Raw genomic sequence first — 14,603 nt, forward strand, 5'->3', positions numbered from 1 at the left:
ACACTATACCCATCTATGTCGAGTGAGGCACAGCAACCATTTTTTTATTTAAAAATCTTGAATTTTTTTGGACTACATTTAAACGCGTTTATTTTACTCATGCTATTAATCCTTATCAAAATAAATGATTTCATCACTAAGAACAGTTTATGGAGATAATATTTGGTCTTTGAATGATTAAAATTGGACGTTTGGTTTTGAAGTTATGGCGAAATTAAAATATTACGATTTCTGCTGCACGGCCCGTTGTATTATATTATATAAAGAGGTAATGTCGTTAAGTTTGTTTGTAGGGGGTAATCTTTAGAACTACTGAACCGATTTTAAAAATTCTTTCACCAGTAGAAAGCTACATTATTCCTGAGTGACATAGGCTATACGGGATCTTTAAAAACCTAAATCTACGCGGGCGAAGCCGCGGGGATCAGCTAGTGCACATAATATTTATGTCGCGTATAATAAGCAGATGAACTCGCGTAGGTACCTACCTAATACTTAGGTACAATGTATGACAATGACAAGCAATTAACATAGTTGGCTTGGAGATTAGCATCTTTTTAGTCGCATAATGTTACATGCATGTACATGTAGATTGTAGGTAGGTACATCACGCATTGGCCCCAATCGGTAACAAGTGTGGAAAATGTCTAATTATGGATTCAATTACAGTACACCTATGTCCGCGACAGGTTGAGATGGCAATCGGGATATGAGGCGGGGGGACGCCCTGCACACCCGCATGTCACCCGCGCTCGCCCGCACCGGGTTAGCGCGGGGCTTGTGCGGGTGTACGGGGCGTTCCCTCCCCGATTGCCATTTCAACCTATCGCCTACTATGCCTATCTCGTTGCTGATCGGAGACTGGATTTATTTTGTGCTAGGTCTTCTCAAGGGCTCCACGCTGCCTTGCCACCTGACGCTAATTGAAGCAGGTAGGTATAGACAAAATGTAAATCATTGGTTTAGTAAACACTATTATTAAGAGTGCTCTCCATGATCGGTTCTAGTCGAGCGTGAGAGCATGCTGTTCAACATTGCAATTAACATTTATGTGCAGGACACACACAAGAGCGAGATGTGTAAAAAACATTCATCAACATTTTGATATTTCGTTAATTTTGTTTGCACATTAATTAATATTTTTTAATAAACAAAATATATTTTAAATTATTAAGTACTAGATGTGACTACGTCCGCGTGGATTTAGGTTTTTAAAATCCCGGGAACTCTGGATTTTCCGGGATCAAAAGTCCCGCTTCCCGCTTGCATCCCGGGGATGTCCTTCCCCGGGATGCAAGCTATCTCAGTACCAAATTTCATTGAAATCGGTTAAACGGATGGTCCGTGAAAAGCTAGCAGACAGACAGACAGACGGATTGACAAACAGACAGACACACTTTCGCATTTATAATATTAGTAAGGAGTAAAGTTGTTTTTATTTTACCTTGTTTGTATTGTCATAGACCTCCCATAGAATTAGGTATAGGTAGGTAGTTAGGTACCTACACTTAAATTACATAATAAGTAAATAAATTGTTGAGTTCTAGGTTCTAGGTCTCGTGTAAGTTATACAGTTTTGATAATTGTTTAATCAAAATTCAACTTTTATTAGAAGGATAAACAAGGCTAATTGATGAGGTCAATCAATGATAGTATGATTATGAACCCTACATGGACCTATAATACTCGAATCGAATCGAATCCTATTAAAATCTCAAGTAGGTACATACTACGATACTTATAAGTACCTAGCTAAGGTTTTACTGTAAACTAATCGACAAATGTATTTACGAAATAGGTAATTAATGCCTATTTACACTACGAGTACTTATCTATTAATTGAGCATAAAATAGAGTCGTGTGTAAGCATCTTTTTAAATTATTTGAAGAATTACCGAGCTACCTTACCTACTTCATAAAACGAATTCTTGTACGTTTTGATAGACTTGTTTATAAACATGCGTATATAGAAACAAGAAATATTAGATACATATTAGAAGACTTGTATTATTATACCTACCTATTTAGACTGGGATTTCTGGTTCGTGAGTCTAATCTAATTTGCATGTGGCCCGTATTTTTTTATTTAAAGACGTAAGCAAACCCCATATTATTATGACGTAAATAATCACGATTCGTTCACAATCAAAGATATTAAATTTATTATTTATCGTTCACAACTCCTCGTTTTTTAGAGTTCCGTAACAGAAGGGTGCCAACGGGACCCTATAACTAAGACTCCGCTATCTGTCCGTCCGTCCTTCTATCGGTCTGTCTGTTTGTCAGCGGGCTGTATCTCGTGAACCATAATAAGTAGCTAGAGACCTGAAATTTTCACAGTAAATAAGTAAGTAAGTAAGTATTTCTAATGCCGCTATAATAAGAAATATTACTTACTAAAAATTTCAAAATTGCCGCCATGAAAACTTAAAAAAAATCCAAAGAGTTATTTATTTCTTTGAGTTTAGACGAACGATGGTACGGAACCTGTGCGAGCGAGTCAGAACTCGCTTGACCGATTTTATTTTTTAAGTTGTTGTTATGAGAAAAGCTTGCTATCGGAGTAGGAATTTAATTACAAAAGATCTATAGGTATATGATTTTATAAAATTAAAGTGTCCGTCTGTCATTTCGAAATAACCTTCCTAATTATATAATTATATAATTATTTAATCGTGAGTGATTTCCATTATAAGGCTTGGTAAGATAGTACCGTAACGTTGTATGGCAGTTGGTATGTATGTTGTTATGGTGGTGGTTGTATGGCACCCTAAAAATGAGTATTAGGTTTTGATAATGTGCACTCAGCCTTTAGGCATAAATAAATACATGTGGGAGACACAAGCTTTACTCACTAGTTTCACTAAGTAGTAGGTAGTAGTTTACAAACTAGTCGGACTAACGTCGACTAAATATGTGAGTAAAGCCGGTGTCTCAAATACATGTAGTAGGTATTTATTTACTTATGCCTGATGGCTTGCATATCATCAAGACCTAACACTCATTTTACGGTGCCCGAAGGGTGCCATTTGTCAACAACAGTACTTTTACTGCCTCCGTAGTCCGTCTGTCTGTCAGCGGGATGTATCTTATGAACCACCGTACCTCAAAAGGAAAAACGGAATCCTTATAGGATCACTCTGTTGTCTGTCTGTCTGTCAAGAAACCTACAGGGTACTTCCCATTGACCTAGAATCATGAAATTTGGCAGGCAGGTACATCTTATAGCTGACATTCGGGGAAAAATCTGAAAACCGTGAATTTAGGGTTAGATCACACAAAAAAATTGTGGTCATGAACTAATAATTAGTATTTTCAACTTTCGAAGTGAGATAACTATATCAAGTGGGGTATCATATGAAAGGTCTTCACTTGTACATTCTAAAACAGATTTTTATTTATTGTTATGCATCATAGTTTTTGAATTATCGTGCAAAATGTCGAAAAAATACGACTGTAGTAAGGAACCCTCATTGTGCGAGCCTGACTCGCACTTGGCCGGTTTTTAATTTTTTTGTGACTGATTGTCCGGGCTAACTTTCGAGACTATAGTACTTAATAGCTTTTTATAGGATTTTTATTTTTCATAGAGATCCAGTGCAATAGATGCAAAGAGTGATCTAAAGGCTACTTTTTATCACGGGAAAAAAGCATTCCTACATTATTTGAAAATCATGTTTTTCTAAGTTAAGTAGGAATGCCGTTTTCTCTAAGGTACCTACTACACGTACGACGTCTCGGGTAAAAGACAGTGAGCAAAAATGAAGATTGAACCGGAACCAAATAAAGTCTACTAACTTTTGCTTACAATATGTTAAGTCTCGGTATGCAAGCGCTTAGAATTTCATAGCTGATCGCAGATACCATGCGCCAAACCAAACTCGAACGCGCCAAATGTTTGATCATCCAATTTTTACTTTATCAGTTCAGTAGACTTTAGAGTCGACCCCATTGGACCACAGCGCCAACGCAGCGCCAATATTAATGTATAGCTGCTGCCGACGCATCCTCATTTCTTATTCTTTGGCGTGCGCTATCAACGCGTGCTGCGGAAGCCATTCGCATATTGTTGCCTGCTTTTTTTCGGCAAAATGGCTTGCGGTTGATGACAATAATATTTATTAGTTATGCCTGATGGAAAGCAAGCGGATTCTAAAATTCTGAGCACGTTCAACATGTGCGGCGTTATGGCGTGGCCACATACATCGTGAAAGTATTATCGCGAGAGAATGTAGCGCGACGAGTTCTTGTCAAAAATCTACGATGATTTGACCAAACTTCATCATCATCATTATGATCTTATGATCAACTGCTAGATATAGGTCTCTTATATACAGGGTGTAACCAGAACGCTAGCAAAAACTTAGCGTTATTGTTATACCTACTACCTAAACACAATCCAATACCAATAACTATTTGCCTCGTTTTGTACTTTTAGTGATTTAGAATTTTTCAAACCCGCAATGTATAGCGTGCAAAACTCGGGTCAATGCCCCGCCTACGACCCGGCATTGACTCCGAGTGACCTACTTTCCCAACGTTCGTTGACCTCTAGCGTCAGTCAGATGTTTTGTTTGCAATTTATCGTTTTTTTTCGCGTTTTTTTGTGCTATCATATCAGTAATCAGCATTACTATCACCTGTCTTCGTTTTTGCCAGCGTTCTGGTTAAGTACACCCCGTATGGACTTCCACACGCAACGGTCTAGCGCCGCCTGAATCCAGCAGCTCCCTGTGACTTGTACTTTATATTGTCGTCTGCCCACGTAGTCGTAGTGGCGAGTTCCAACGCTATACTTTCCGGAGCGAGGTCGCCCTTCCAGCACCTTGGGATTTAAATGTACCTATATCGGTTTTTCGAACTAGGTATGTGCCCTGCTTGGTCATTGCCCATTTAACTTCGCAACCGGTTGAGCTTCACACTGCGATGAGGCAAATATTCGCGATAATATGCCTTTGGCGCCTCTCGCAGCTCGCATCTAGTGTGTAATCTACGGTTAACCATGTGCTATTCTGTACTTATCATCGTCATCGCCGGCTCACTACAGAGCACGGATCTCCTCACAGAGTGAGAAGGGTTTTTGGCAAGAGTCTACCACGCTGGCCATGTGCGGATTGGTTGACTTCACACACCTTTGAGAACATTATGGAGAACTTTTAGGCATGCAGGTTTCCTCACGATGTTTCCCTTCACCGTTAAAGCAAGTGATATTTAATTAATTAAAACGCACATAACTCCAAAAAGTTAGAGGTGCGAACCCCTGACCTAGGCGGACGTCCTAACCACTTCGCTATCACAGCTTCATTCTGTATTCTGTACCACAGAATATGTAATAGTACTAACGTACTGTACTGTACGTACAGCTCAGTGCATTTAACACCAGCCTTACCAACTCATTATGAGTTATATCTGAAAAATTACTTGAACAACAATATTTTCTTATTCTTGCGGATCACGGTGTACCTACGATCTAAATATTTTAGAAAACCATAAATAGTAGAATTCATTTTAATCCTACATCTCGTGGTATACCATAATCCCACCAGTGAGCCAACGGGTACATGCAGGTGGTATACCGTAGACCCACCTGTGTGGGGCAAAGCGGTGGGGCCACTGACCTGTCATTCGTTAATCGTCATCCTAAGACGTTTTTTTAAATTTATAGACTAGCGCTTGGCTGCAATCAGACCTGGTGGCAACTGATGATGCAGCCTAAGATGGAACATGCTTGCCTAGATGCCTATTCACTCTTGACTTGGAGATACCCATATTTTTATTGTAGGGGAAAACTGATCCTAGGGCGTTCCAAATCCTAGCGGTTCGAATTACAAATGAGGAGGCAAAGACTTAATATGATGGTGGCGTTTTTTGATAAAATAGTTGAAAGGTTTTAGAAGTTTTTTACCAGAAGCAAGTCGAAGCCAAGTTCAACAAACAATTCACACTTTGGCCTTGGTTAACAACCACGCAAGAGATTATTATCACTCATTCTGATGATAATTGATTAAATTATACGAGATTGCTTATTGCTCTATGCACAGTCGACTTGAAATGCAGTCGATATGCACTTACAAAAAATTAAAACCATTACAGACATTTGTAGATTGAATTTCACGACCGCACTAGTGTATAAGTCATTGATTTAATGGGATAAGTACCTACTTATTAGTGGTTTATATGAAACTCCCAGTTTTCCAGCAGCGTGTCCGGGATCGAATTTCGGACCTCCCGTAGGAGGCTGACGCCATAAGCACTAGGCTAGATATCATCATTATCATGATCAACCCATCACTACTGAACACGGGTCTCCTCTCAGAATGAGAATGGTTTAGGTCATAGTCTACCACCTTTGCAAATATTATTATTTTAAGCAATTAAATATTCCTTACTTTAACGGCGAATGAAACCTGCATGCCTGAGAGTTCTCCATAATATTTTCAAAGGCTTGGTAGGTGTTTTTCAAATCGACGCATTCCATCATAATGCATTATCATTTTATCGCAGATATATACAATCGTGGTGAACCGCAAACCAGTTACTTTTGATTAAAATAATGTTGCATTGATTATTGCCTGGTAACTTACCTTAATATTATCGTTCGTTCGTTCCTGATTCATTAATTGCCAAGTCCAACTAACAGTAACACTAGAAGTTAGGTACACTGTAATATACTTAAATGTCTTCGCTAGTACACCTTAGCTTTCAGTGACCTGGCTCACTAATATCGTACTGTATCGGTATTTGGTATACATACGCGTTACAACAATACCGTATCGGACGCAAACACGACACACGATTTCGAATTTTCTTTTTTGTAAACATTCGCTTGAAACTCGACGGGTGGTGTTCGCTATCAAACGTGTTTATTTTCCGGATTTGAGGTGACGTACGAACGGAACGCGTGCTGCCTTAGCAAGGCGGCTCCACGCAATAACTAAGTTAAAACAAGACGCTCTCGTCAAAAGAAATAGTTTCTTTATACGACGACATGCGAGTGTGGGTGCGAGTAATCGCTTTGCTAGCAAGTTGTGCAAAGTTACCTGGTTGGGAAAATATTGAAAATCTTTTTCTAAAAGCTATTAAAAGATATCAAAATCCAAGAGAGTTACGAGTTTCAAGTTTTGACTTTTAGTACGATTTCATGGTTGCTTATAGGTACTTACCTAAATCTAAATGCTGTCTGTCTTTTTGTAATGAATTTTCACAGCTTTTAATCGCTAAATAATATGGCACAGAAACATGAGCTTCTTTTTATCGTGGGAAAATATTATTTATCTAGCAGGTATATTATGGCCAAAGTCGCGAGAAACAGTTTTTCAGCATTTTTTTAAATAAATTACCATTTTTAGGGTTCCGTACCAAAAAGGTAAAAAGTAATCCATGGTGAAGTCTAAATAAATCCATACCTACTTTAATTTTATTAGAGGTATGCAAAGTGTATCTGTCTGCTAGCTTCTAACGGCCCATCACCCGATTTAGATTAAATTTGGTATAAAATTAACCCAGGGATGGGACACAGGCTACTTATTCTCCCGGAAATTTACTTCACATCATTGAACTAAATTATATCCATACTTCCATACTAAAATTATTATAAATGTGAAAGTGTGTCTGTCCGTCTGCTAGCTTTTTACGGCTCTACAGTTTAACCAATTTGGATTGGTTAGCTTACATCCCGGGGAAGGACATAGGCTACTTCTTATCCCAGAAAATCAAAGACTCCCCACGGGATTTTTAAAAACCAAAATCCACTCGGACGAAGTCGCGGGCATCCTCTAGTAGGTAAATATAAGTGTACCTACGCATAGCATATACCTACATAGGTACCTACTATAATTTTAGATAGTTGCTTTACATATTTTTTTGCACTTCCACGTATCGAACCCGGTAATGTCAAGATTATCTATTAGATAACATAATACTGAACTGAAGGTACCTTCGTTAGTAGATATTGATTATGCAGAACCAGTTTCCGTAGTTTCTTTTTCAAGTAAGTGGGCGAATTGGAAAGTGATTGACATTTCACAGAAAACATTGCCTAAAGTCGTGGTAAGAAAAACAGCCGCGCCGTTAGAACTTCTTATTTACGAGTAGGCAAATGTTTACTATCCACTAAAAGCTATGATTTAGCTTGCGCAGCGTGGAAATTCTATTGGCCTAGAGCCCTTCAAGGGCTTCAAGGGCACCATTGCAATCTATTGTACTTACTAAAGTCTGTAGACGCTGAAACAAACAAATCGAACCGCTTGCAAGTATAAGAGCTAACGCGCACGGCAGCCACGGTGCGTTTTAAAATCCGTAAATTTGAATTTTAAAGCTAGCGTGCACCACGGTGAATTTCTGTTTTTTGCAAAATCTGTGAACACTGAACTATAGAACTATATAGAAGCGCGCACACTGGGTAATTAATTCCATTGCGTGCGTGCGTCTCTTCTGTGTGTAGTGTGTACCTAGCAGCATAACAGCACATAATTAAAAAAAATATAGTTTTTTAAACGCCAATATACCTACTATTTTATTTTGTATGTAAAATTCAAGAACACTTTCGCGCACCCTTCGCTCACGAATCTAGTAACTATAGCGCTCGCTACGCTCATGAATCTAGTAACTATAGCGCTCGCTACGCTCATAAATCTAGTAACTATAGCGCTCGCTACGCTCATGCATCTAGTGACTATATTGTTTTAGATATTTATAGTAAAATTATTTTGATGTTAATTTTTTGTTTCAGTGGGCGTCAGTCCAGTAATTCGCCTAGGGCGCCGAGTTTGCTTAGGCCGGCCCTGCTTGCGAGGCTGGCACTTGTGGGGCAACTCAGCTAATTAACAAGTTTTTTTTCCTTAAAAAAAACAAGTTTTTTTTGCTAAATAGAAGATTGTTTTACCAGTGAGTTAATACTGTCGTGTGTAGGTGGTAGGTATACATAGTTTTTCTTTGCAGCCGTAAAATTGTTTAATCAGTCAACATGACATACTTTATAGCTACATCTGCCTGCAGTTATATCATCACGTAGCTCCTACGTAGAACATACAGATAAAAATGTAATAAGTACATAGGTAATATGTATTTTGAGAGTAAGATAATGTTTAACATTTCGGAGTTATGTGCGTTTTAACTTTTAACCAATTAAATATCACACGCTTTAACGATGTTGGAAAATATTAAGTATGAGGAAACCTGCATATTATATTGACAGTTCTCCATAATGTTATCGAAGGTATGTGAAGTCTGCGAATCCGCACTTGACCTGCAGAGCGTGGCGGACTGAGGCCTAAACGGTTCTTATTCTGAGAGGAGACCTGTATACAGTAGTGGGCCGGCGATGGGTTGATCATAATGATGATGATGATTAGACATCTAGATTTAAAATGGTGTTTTTATTATCATAATTACAATAAAAAGTCTATGGCTGTTCGCACTGGCTTAATTAGTTAGATTTCATGATAAGTCTTAAATTCAAAAATTAAAAATGCAAAAATATAAATTTTTTAGGGATAAGTTTTTTCTGTATGAACCCATTAAAAATCTCCAAACAATATAAATAAAAAACAGCGTTGTGTAAAACCCCATTATTTTGAATAGATACGTAATTAACAGATTTGCAGTAAAACCTGAGTGTTTTACTAGAATACATAATATTTAATAAGTACTTAGGTACTTACATTGAAATATGTTTAATAATCATAAAACATCTTGAAGATCTTTTATTCCAATATTACGTGTAGGTAGGTATGTCTCTTATGAAATGCATAATGTGAATATTTAAGTTTTTATTTTATCTCTTACCTAATGATAAGTTTAATTAAAACATTAATTATTCATAATTAATGGGTTCATTAATTAATTACGTACTAGCTGATGCCCGCGACTTTTCTCTGAACTCTTTGATTTTCCGTGATAAAAAGTAGCCTATGAACCTATGAATTCAGGGTATAATCAATCTTCATTCCAAATTTCATCCAAATCCATTTAGCTGTTTTTGCGTGATTGAGTAAAAAACATCCAAACATCCACACCTTCACATTTATAATATTATTAGGATTAGGATACCTACCTGCTTACAAACCCCGTCGTCCCTTTCGTCTTTTACCGGTCAAAAATCCTAATAAGTAGAAATAAATTAAATATCACTGACTAATAATAATTTAATTATTATTGTACATATTATTTACAACAACTAAATTCAAGTTATTTCTTTCCAGAAATCATGTCTCAAGAGTCTTTTGACTGTATAAGCAGATTTTTCGACCCTGAAGACAATAACATATTTTCCAGAAGTCCCAACAGAGTGTCACTGTCACCATTCAAATTATTAGAAAGTTCCCAGGATATGAGTCAAGCTTCCAATGGATCTGAATCAGATCTGAGCTTTTCACAGCTTACAATTGAAGAACCAGAACCTATACGAGTTCCGCCATTTTATAACCTGACTCCACGTCCGATGCCTCAATCGCCACATTACGTCATCGAGGAAGAATTTTCTAACAATCCCTGGGCGATGTTAGTAGCAACGATTTTCCTAACCAAAACTTCAGGTAAAGCGGCAAGGCCCTACATGAAATATTTCTTTGAAGAATACCCTTCACCTTACCACGTATTGAGTGAAACTCCCACGACTTTAGAAAGGGTTTTTGATAATCTGGGGTTGAGGAAACGAGGCCAAATGATTTGGAAGCTGAGTTATCAGTTTGTTTCTGCTAAATGGCGGCGGGCGAGCGATCTATGCGGCATTGGGAAATACGGTGAAGACGCTTATAGGATTTTCTACTTAGGACATACAGATGTAGACCCTGAGGACAGGTACCTAAAATTGTATTTAGACTGGCTGAGAGGAAACACCGAGTTCATGAAAGACAATGGTGTGACGGACAGCGAACTCGTAATCGAAGATCCGGTTCTAAAGTATTATAGAATTACTTTGCGAAATGTTTAATATAAATGAAAAAACACTCTTCGATACGGTGTAAATATGTAATTATCATGGTTCTGATTAAGTATTGGAAATCTGTAGACATGGTATTGAATGGGATATTTTTATTACTTACCTACCGAGAAATTAAGTATACCTACCTACACCAAGAATATTGTGATGTAGGTACGTAGTTAAAATCGAAAAACTATTATTATTGTTATCAGATATTATTTTACAGTTATTGCATGTCTAGCAGTTAATTCAAATAATTTTATGATAAAGTATATGTATTTCTGTTCTGTTCTTAACTAACTGAGAACTGAGAAAGTGTTTTAAATAGATACCTACCTATACTTGAATATATAATAATATCTAGAGAGCTTTATTTATTTGTCAGTAGTTCCGCATTTTCAGTGGGTAGCAAGTCTGATGTCGTCATACGCAGTTTCATTTTTTGTTCTAGCTTTACCTACTCACATATTTTTCAGTTATTAAGTGCGCATAAGAGAAGTACAGTACGCGGCAGAAAATAATATACATTGACCTTTAGAAGGAGATAGCGGATTTGTAGAGCATTGTCTCTGTCATTGAGACCGACAAAACGTCATATAGGTATGAGTGACCGAGACAACACTCTACAAAGCCGAAATGTCATTCTAAAGGGCGACTGTGTTCCTTACTGTAAGTCTCTAGTTCAATCTGAACACAAGACCTATGACTGCGCATTGTACAAAATCAGATTTCAATGAACCATAAGCATAATTTGTTATGATTCACTGAAAGAGACAAATCTGTACCTATACTGCAACATGCATGATGCAGCATGCGAAATGTACTGCCCGCCTTCCCACAGCTAAACATGCAGGATAAGCAAACAATACGCAGACGCATAGGCACGCACCACCATCCGCAGCGCAACTCCATACAGATCCTCCAAAACATACGCTTGCGGCAAGTCCTGCACTTCAAGTTACAAAACTTGCGGAAGTGAGCTTGTATGTGATCGTTTTCACGGCAGGAATAACTTGCGGAAGTCAACTTCTGCAAGTTTTGTTGCTAATCTAAACCCCGCTTTAGGAGATGTAGACCCAATGCACAGTTGAATATATCGCAACTTGCATATTGCACCATACGTCTGTTTCAGCAAATTAAGCTTATGGTTCCTTGTATCTCATAGAATTCTGCAAAGTAACGACCGCTTCTATACAACATTCAAAAACAGATTTCCACTTTCCAGTAATTGGACTTCACCTGCGTAAACTGCAATGTTGCTACTTTAGATGGACTTCTTGTTTTGCGATTCCTGTACCTACACTACACACGTACAGTTCTTGCAATTCACGAAGACGAGTGAACTTTACTGTGGTTACGTCGTTTACATGGGCATTGGGTAAGTTTGCGACGCATGTCAAACCAATCAGTCCCGAGCAAGCGCTCGCAAACGCACACATTTAGTGTAGGTACCTTACTTATCCTATACCGATACGACAAACACAAGCCTGAGCCACTCGTCTTCATGAAATGCAAAAACTATACCTATCTAAATATACCGAAAAATTGATTTAGTTCGGCGCGTGCCGCGTGCGACTATATCCTAATGAGCGATCAGCATTATAGGTAGTTCCTGCAATGAATGGAATAGCAAATTCACCTTAATGTTATTACAATACTTATGTGAGGCGATTTCGTTACTGGCTGTGCAGAAATCTAAAATCTAAATAATAATGAAAAGGTGTTCGGTGACTGACTGACTGATCTATCAACGCACAGCTCAAATTATTATGACGTAGAGATCCGCTAAGAAAGGATTTTTGAAAATTAAACCCCTAAGGGGGTAAAATAGTAGTTTGAAAATAGGGGGTTGTTTGTGTAGTCCACGTGGGCATAAGCTATCATAATATAATACTGTTAGTTTCTCGTAAAAAAAGAGGCTGTAGCTGTAGGTACTTACCTACCCGTTTTTTTTGGTCAAAATAATATAACCCGTATTTAGTAAAAATGATTGCAATCGATTCCGTTACTGATTCTGAACAAACTAGGTACTTTCAGGCAACCCTAAAAATTAATGTCAGTGCTGTTAAAGATAAAAAATATTTTGTTGATTTAGATGAGTTATGAGAATTACAGCCACATTACCAGCAGCACGATTCTCAAAAGTGCTCGTGAAGTGAATTGCAAAGTTTTAATATGCTTTTTGACCGAATATCAAGCTCACCAACTATTGACCGTATTTGATGACATAGAGAGTGTATTTCCAGCATGAAGCCCCTATATTATACAGGTTGTAACCAGAACGCTAACTAGAAAGGGTATAAAATGAAACAACTGATAGATGCTAACATGCTCATATGCAAACCTGTCTAAATGCGCTCAAAACATGCCTCCTTCCAACCAAGCTCCAGATAGCATGCTACAAAATCGAACGATCGTCGATTTTTGGGCATGCTTATTTTTAGCAAGGTAGATAGCATTTGTTTGAAAAAAGCATGTTTTCGTGCTAGAAATGAGCATGTCTATCTGTACCTTTAAAAATGAATTATTACTAAGTAGGCTACTTGATAAATTGTTACAACATCCATGTAATTCACCAGTGCATATCAGTGTAATTTTTTTACAATATTATGGAGTTTGAAGCAATTTGATAGTTTATACGAAGTACCTGTAATAAAAATACAATTTTCATCTCACTCGCTCGGAAAGAATCCGTTTGCCCTTTGAAATCTAAGTGGAAAGTGGTAATTTGGTGCCCTAGGGCGCAAAGTACGAGTTGAAATTCGAACGTGACGAACTATGTGTGGTCTATGGTTGCGTACCTACTTACTTTTTAAGGTTCCGTTCCTCAAAAGGAAAAATGGAACCCTTATAGGATCACTTTGTTGTTTGTCTGTCTGTCTGTCTGTCTGTCTGTCTGTCTGAAATTTGGCAGGTAGGTAGATCGTATAGCTGACATTTGGGGAAAAATCTGAAAACCGTGAATTTAGGATTAGATCAAAAAAAATTAAATTGTGGTCATGAACTAATAATTAGTTTTTTCTACTTTCGAAGTGAGTGACTTTATCAAGTGGAGTATCATATGAAAGGTCTTCACTTTTACATTCTAAAACAGATTTTTATTTATTTTTATGCATCATAGTTTTTTAATTATCGTGCAAAATGTCGAAAAAATACGACTGTAGTACGGAACCCTCATTGCGCGAGCCTGACTCGCACTTGGCCGGTTTTTCTTTCTATTGAAATACCACGTCATAATGAAACGTTCAGAAACGCGGTTCGTCCTTACAGTCTTTACTATTTTAGGTATTATTGAACCGTTGGAACTTTTTATTTTAAATACCATTGAATTAAACAAAATACCTACCTACTCCGTTTCAGCTTCCGTTTATTATTAATATATATTATTACAATATTGAAGCCCCGTTGGGGCACAGCAATTTTAGTAGGGAGACAATACAATATAATAACAAAACAAATACAACTGAATACAAGTAATCGCTCGTTTTGCTCGTGGTTCAAGCTTAGAATCCTTCGCTGGCTCGGAATTCAAAACAAACTCTCGGGACAAAATAACATCTTTGCACCCTTGCATAACAAATAACTATTTACTGTTATTACGAGTTCTCCAGTGTTTTTAATAATTTAAAAATTATCATCTAACCATATATCAATATTGGTTGTTACCACAAGAACGAAA

The 14,603-nt window shown here is 37.6% G+C and overlaps 2 protein-coding genes across 4 annotated transcripts in view; one reads left to right on the forward strand and one right to left on the reverse strand.

Moving 5' to 3' along the window:
• The window catches only part of LOC117985639 (calcium release-activated calcium channel protein 1-like), a 61,628-nt gene extending 54,733 nt beyond the window's left edge, over positions 1 to 6,895 (reverse strand). The window contains exon 1 of the mRNA XM_069500783.1: positions 6,585 to 6,895. The gene's annotated coding sequence lies outside the window, so the exon portion shown is untranslated. The remainder of the gene's footprint in view (positions 1 to 6,584) is intronic.
• A 20-nt stretch (positions 6,896 to 6,915) lies between these two features.
• Positions 6,916 to 11,281, forward strand: LOC117985641 (methyl-CpG-binding domain protein 4-like). 3 transcript variants are annotated; one of them, XM_034972418.2, is made up of 2 exons: positions 6,916 to 6,996; positions 10,203 to 11,281. In XM_034972418.2, the coding sequence occupies exon 2, from the start codon at positions 10,208 to 10,210 to the stop codon at positions 10,931 to 10,933; it is 726 nt and encodes a 241-aa protein (XP_034828309.1). In that variant the 5' UTR covers positions 6,916 to 6,996; positions 10,203 to 10,207; the 3' UTR covers positions 10,934 to 11,281. The 3 variants fall into 3 exon arrangements, with proteins under 3 accessions (XP_034828309.1, XP_069356899.1, XP_069356900.1); XM_069500798.1 differs by lacking the exon at positions 6,916 to 6,996 and adding an exon at positions 8,805 to 8,886; XM_069500799.1 differs by lacking the exon at positions 6,916 to 6,996 and adding an exon at positions 9,721 to 9,725.
• Positions 11,282 to 14,603: the final 3,322 nt, after the last annotated feature.

The sequence above is a fragment of the Maniola hyperantus genome, chromosome 9 (assembly GCF_902806685.2).
Source record: "Maniola hyperantus chromosome 9, iAphHyp1.2, whole genome shotgun sequence".
Taxonomy (NCBI): domain Eukaryota; kingdom Metazoa; phylum Arthropoda; class Insecta; order Lepidoptera; family Nymphalidae; genus Maniola; species Maniola hyperantus.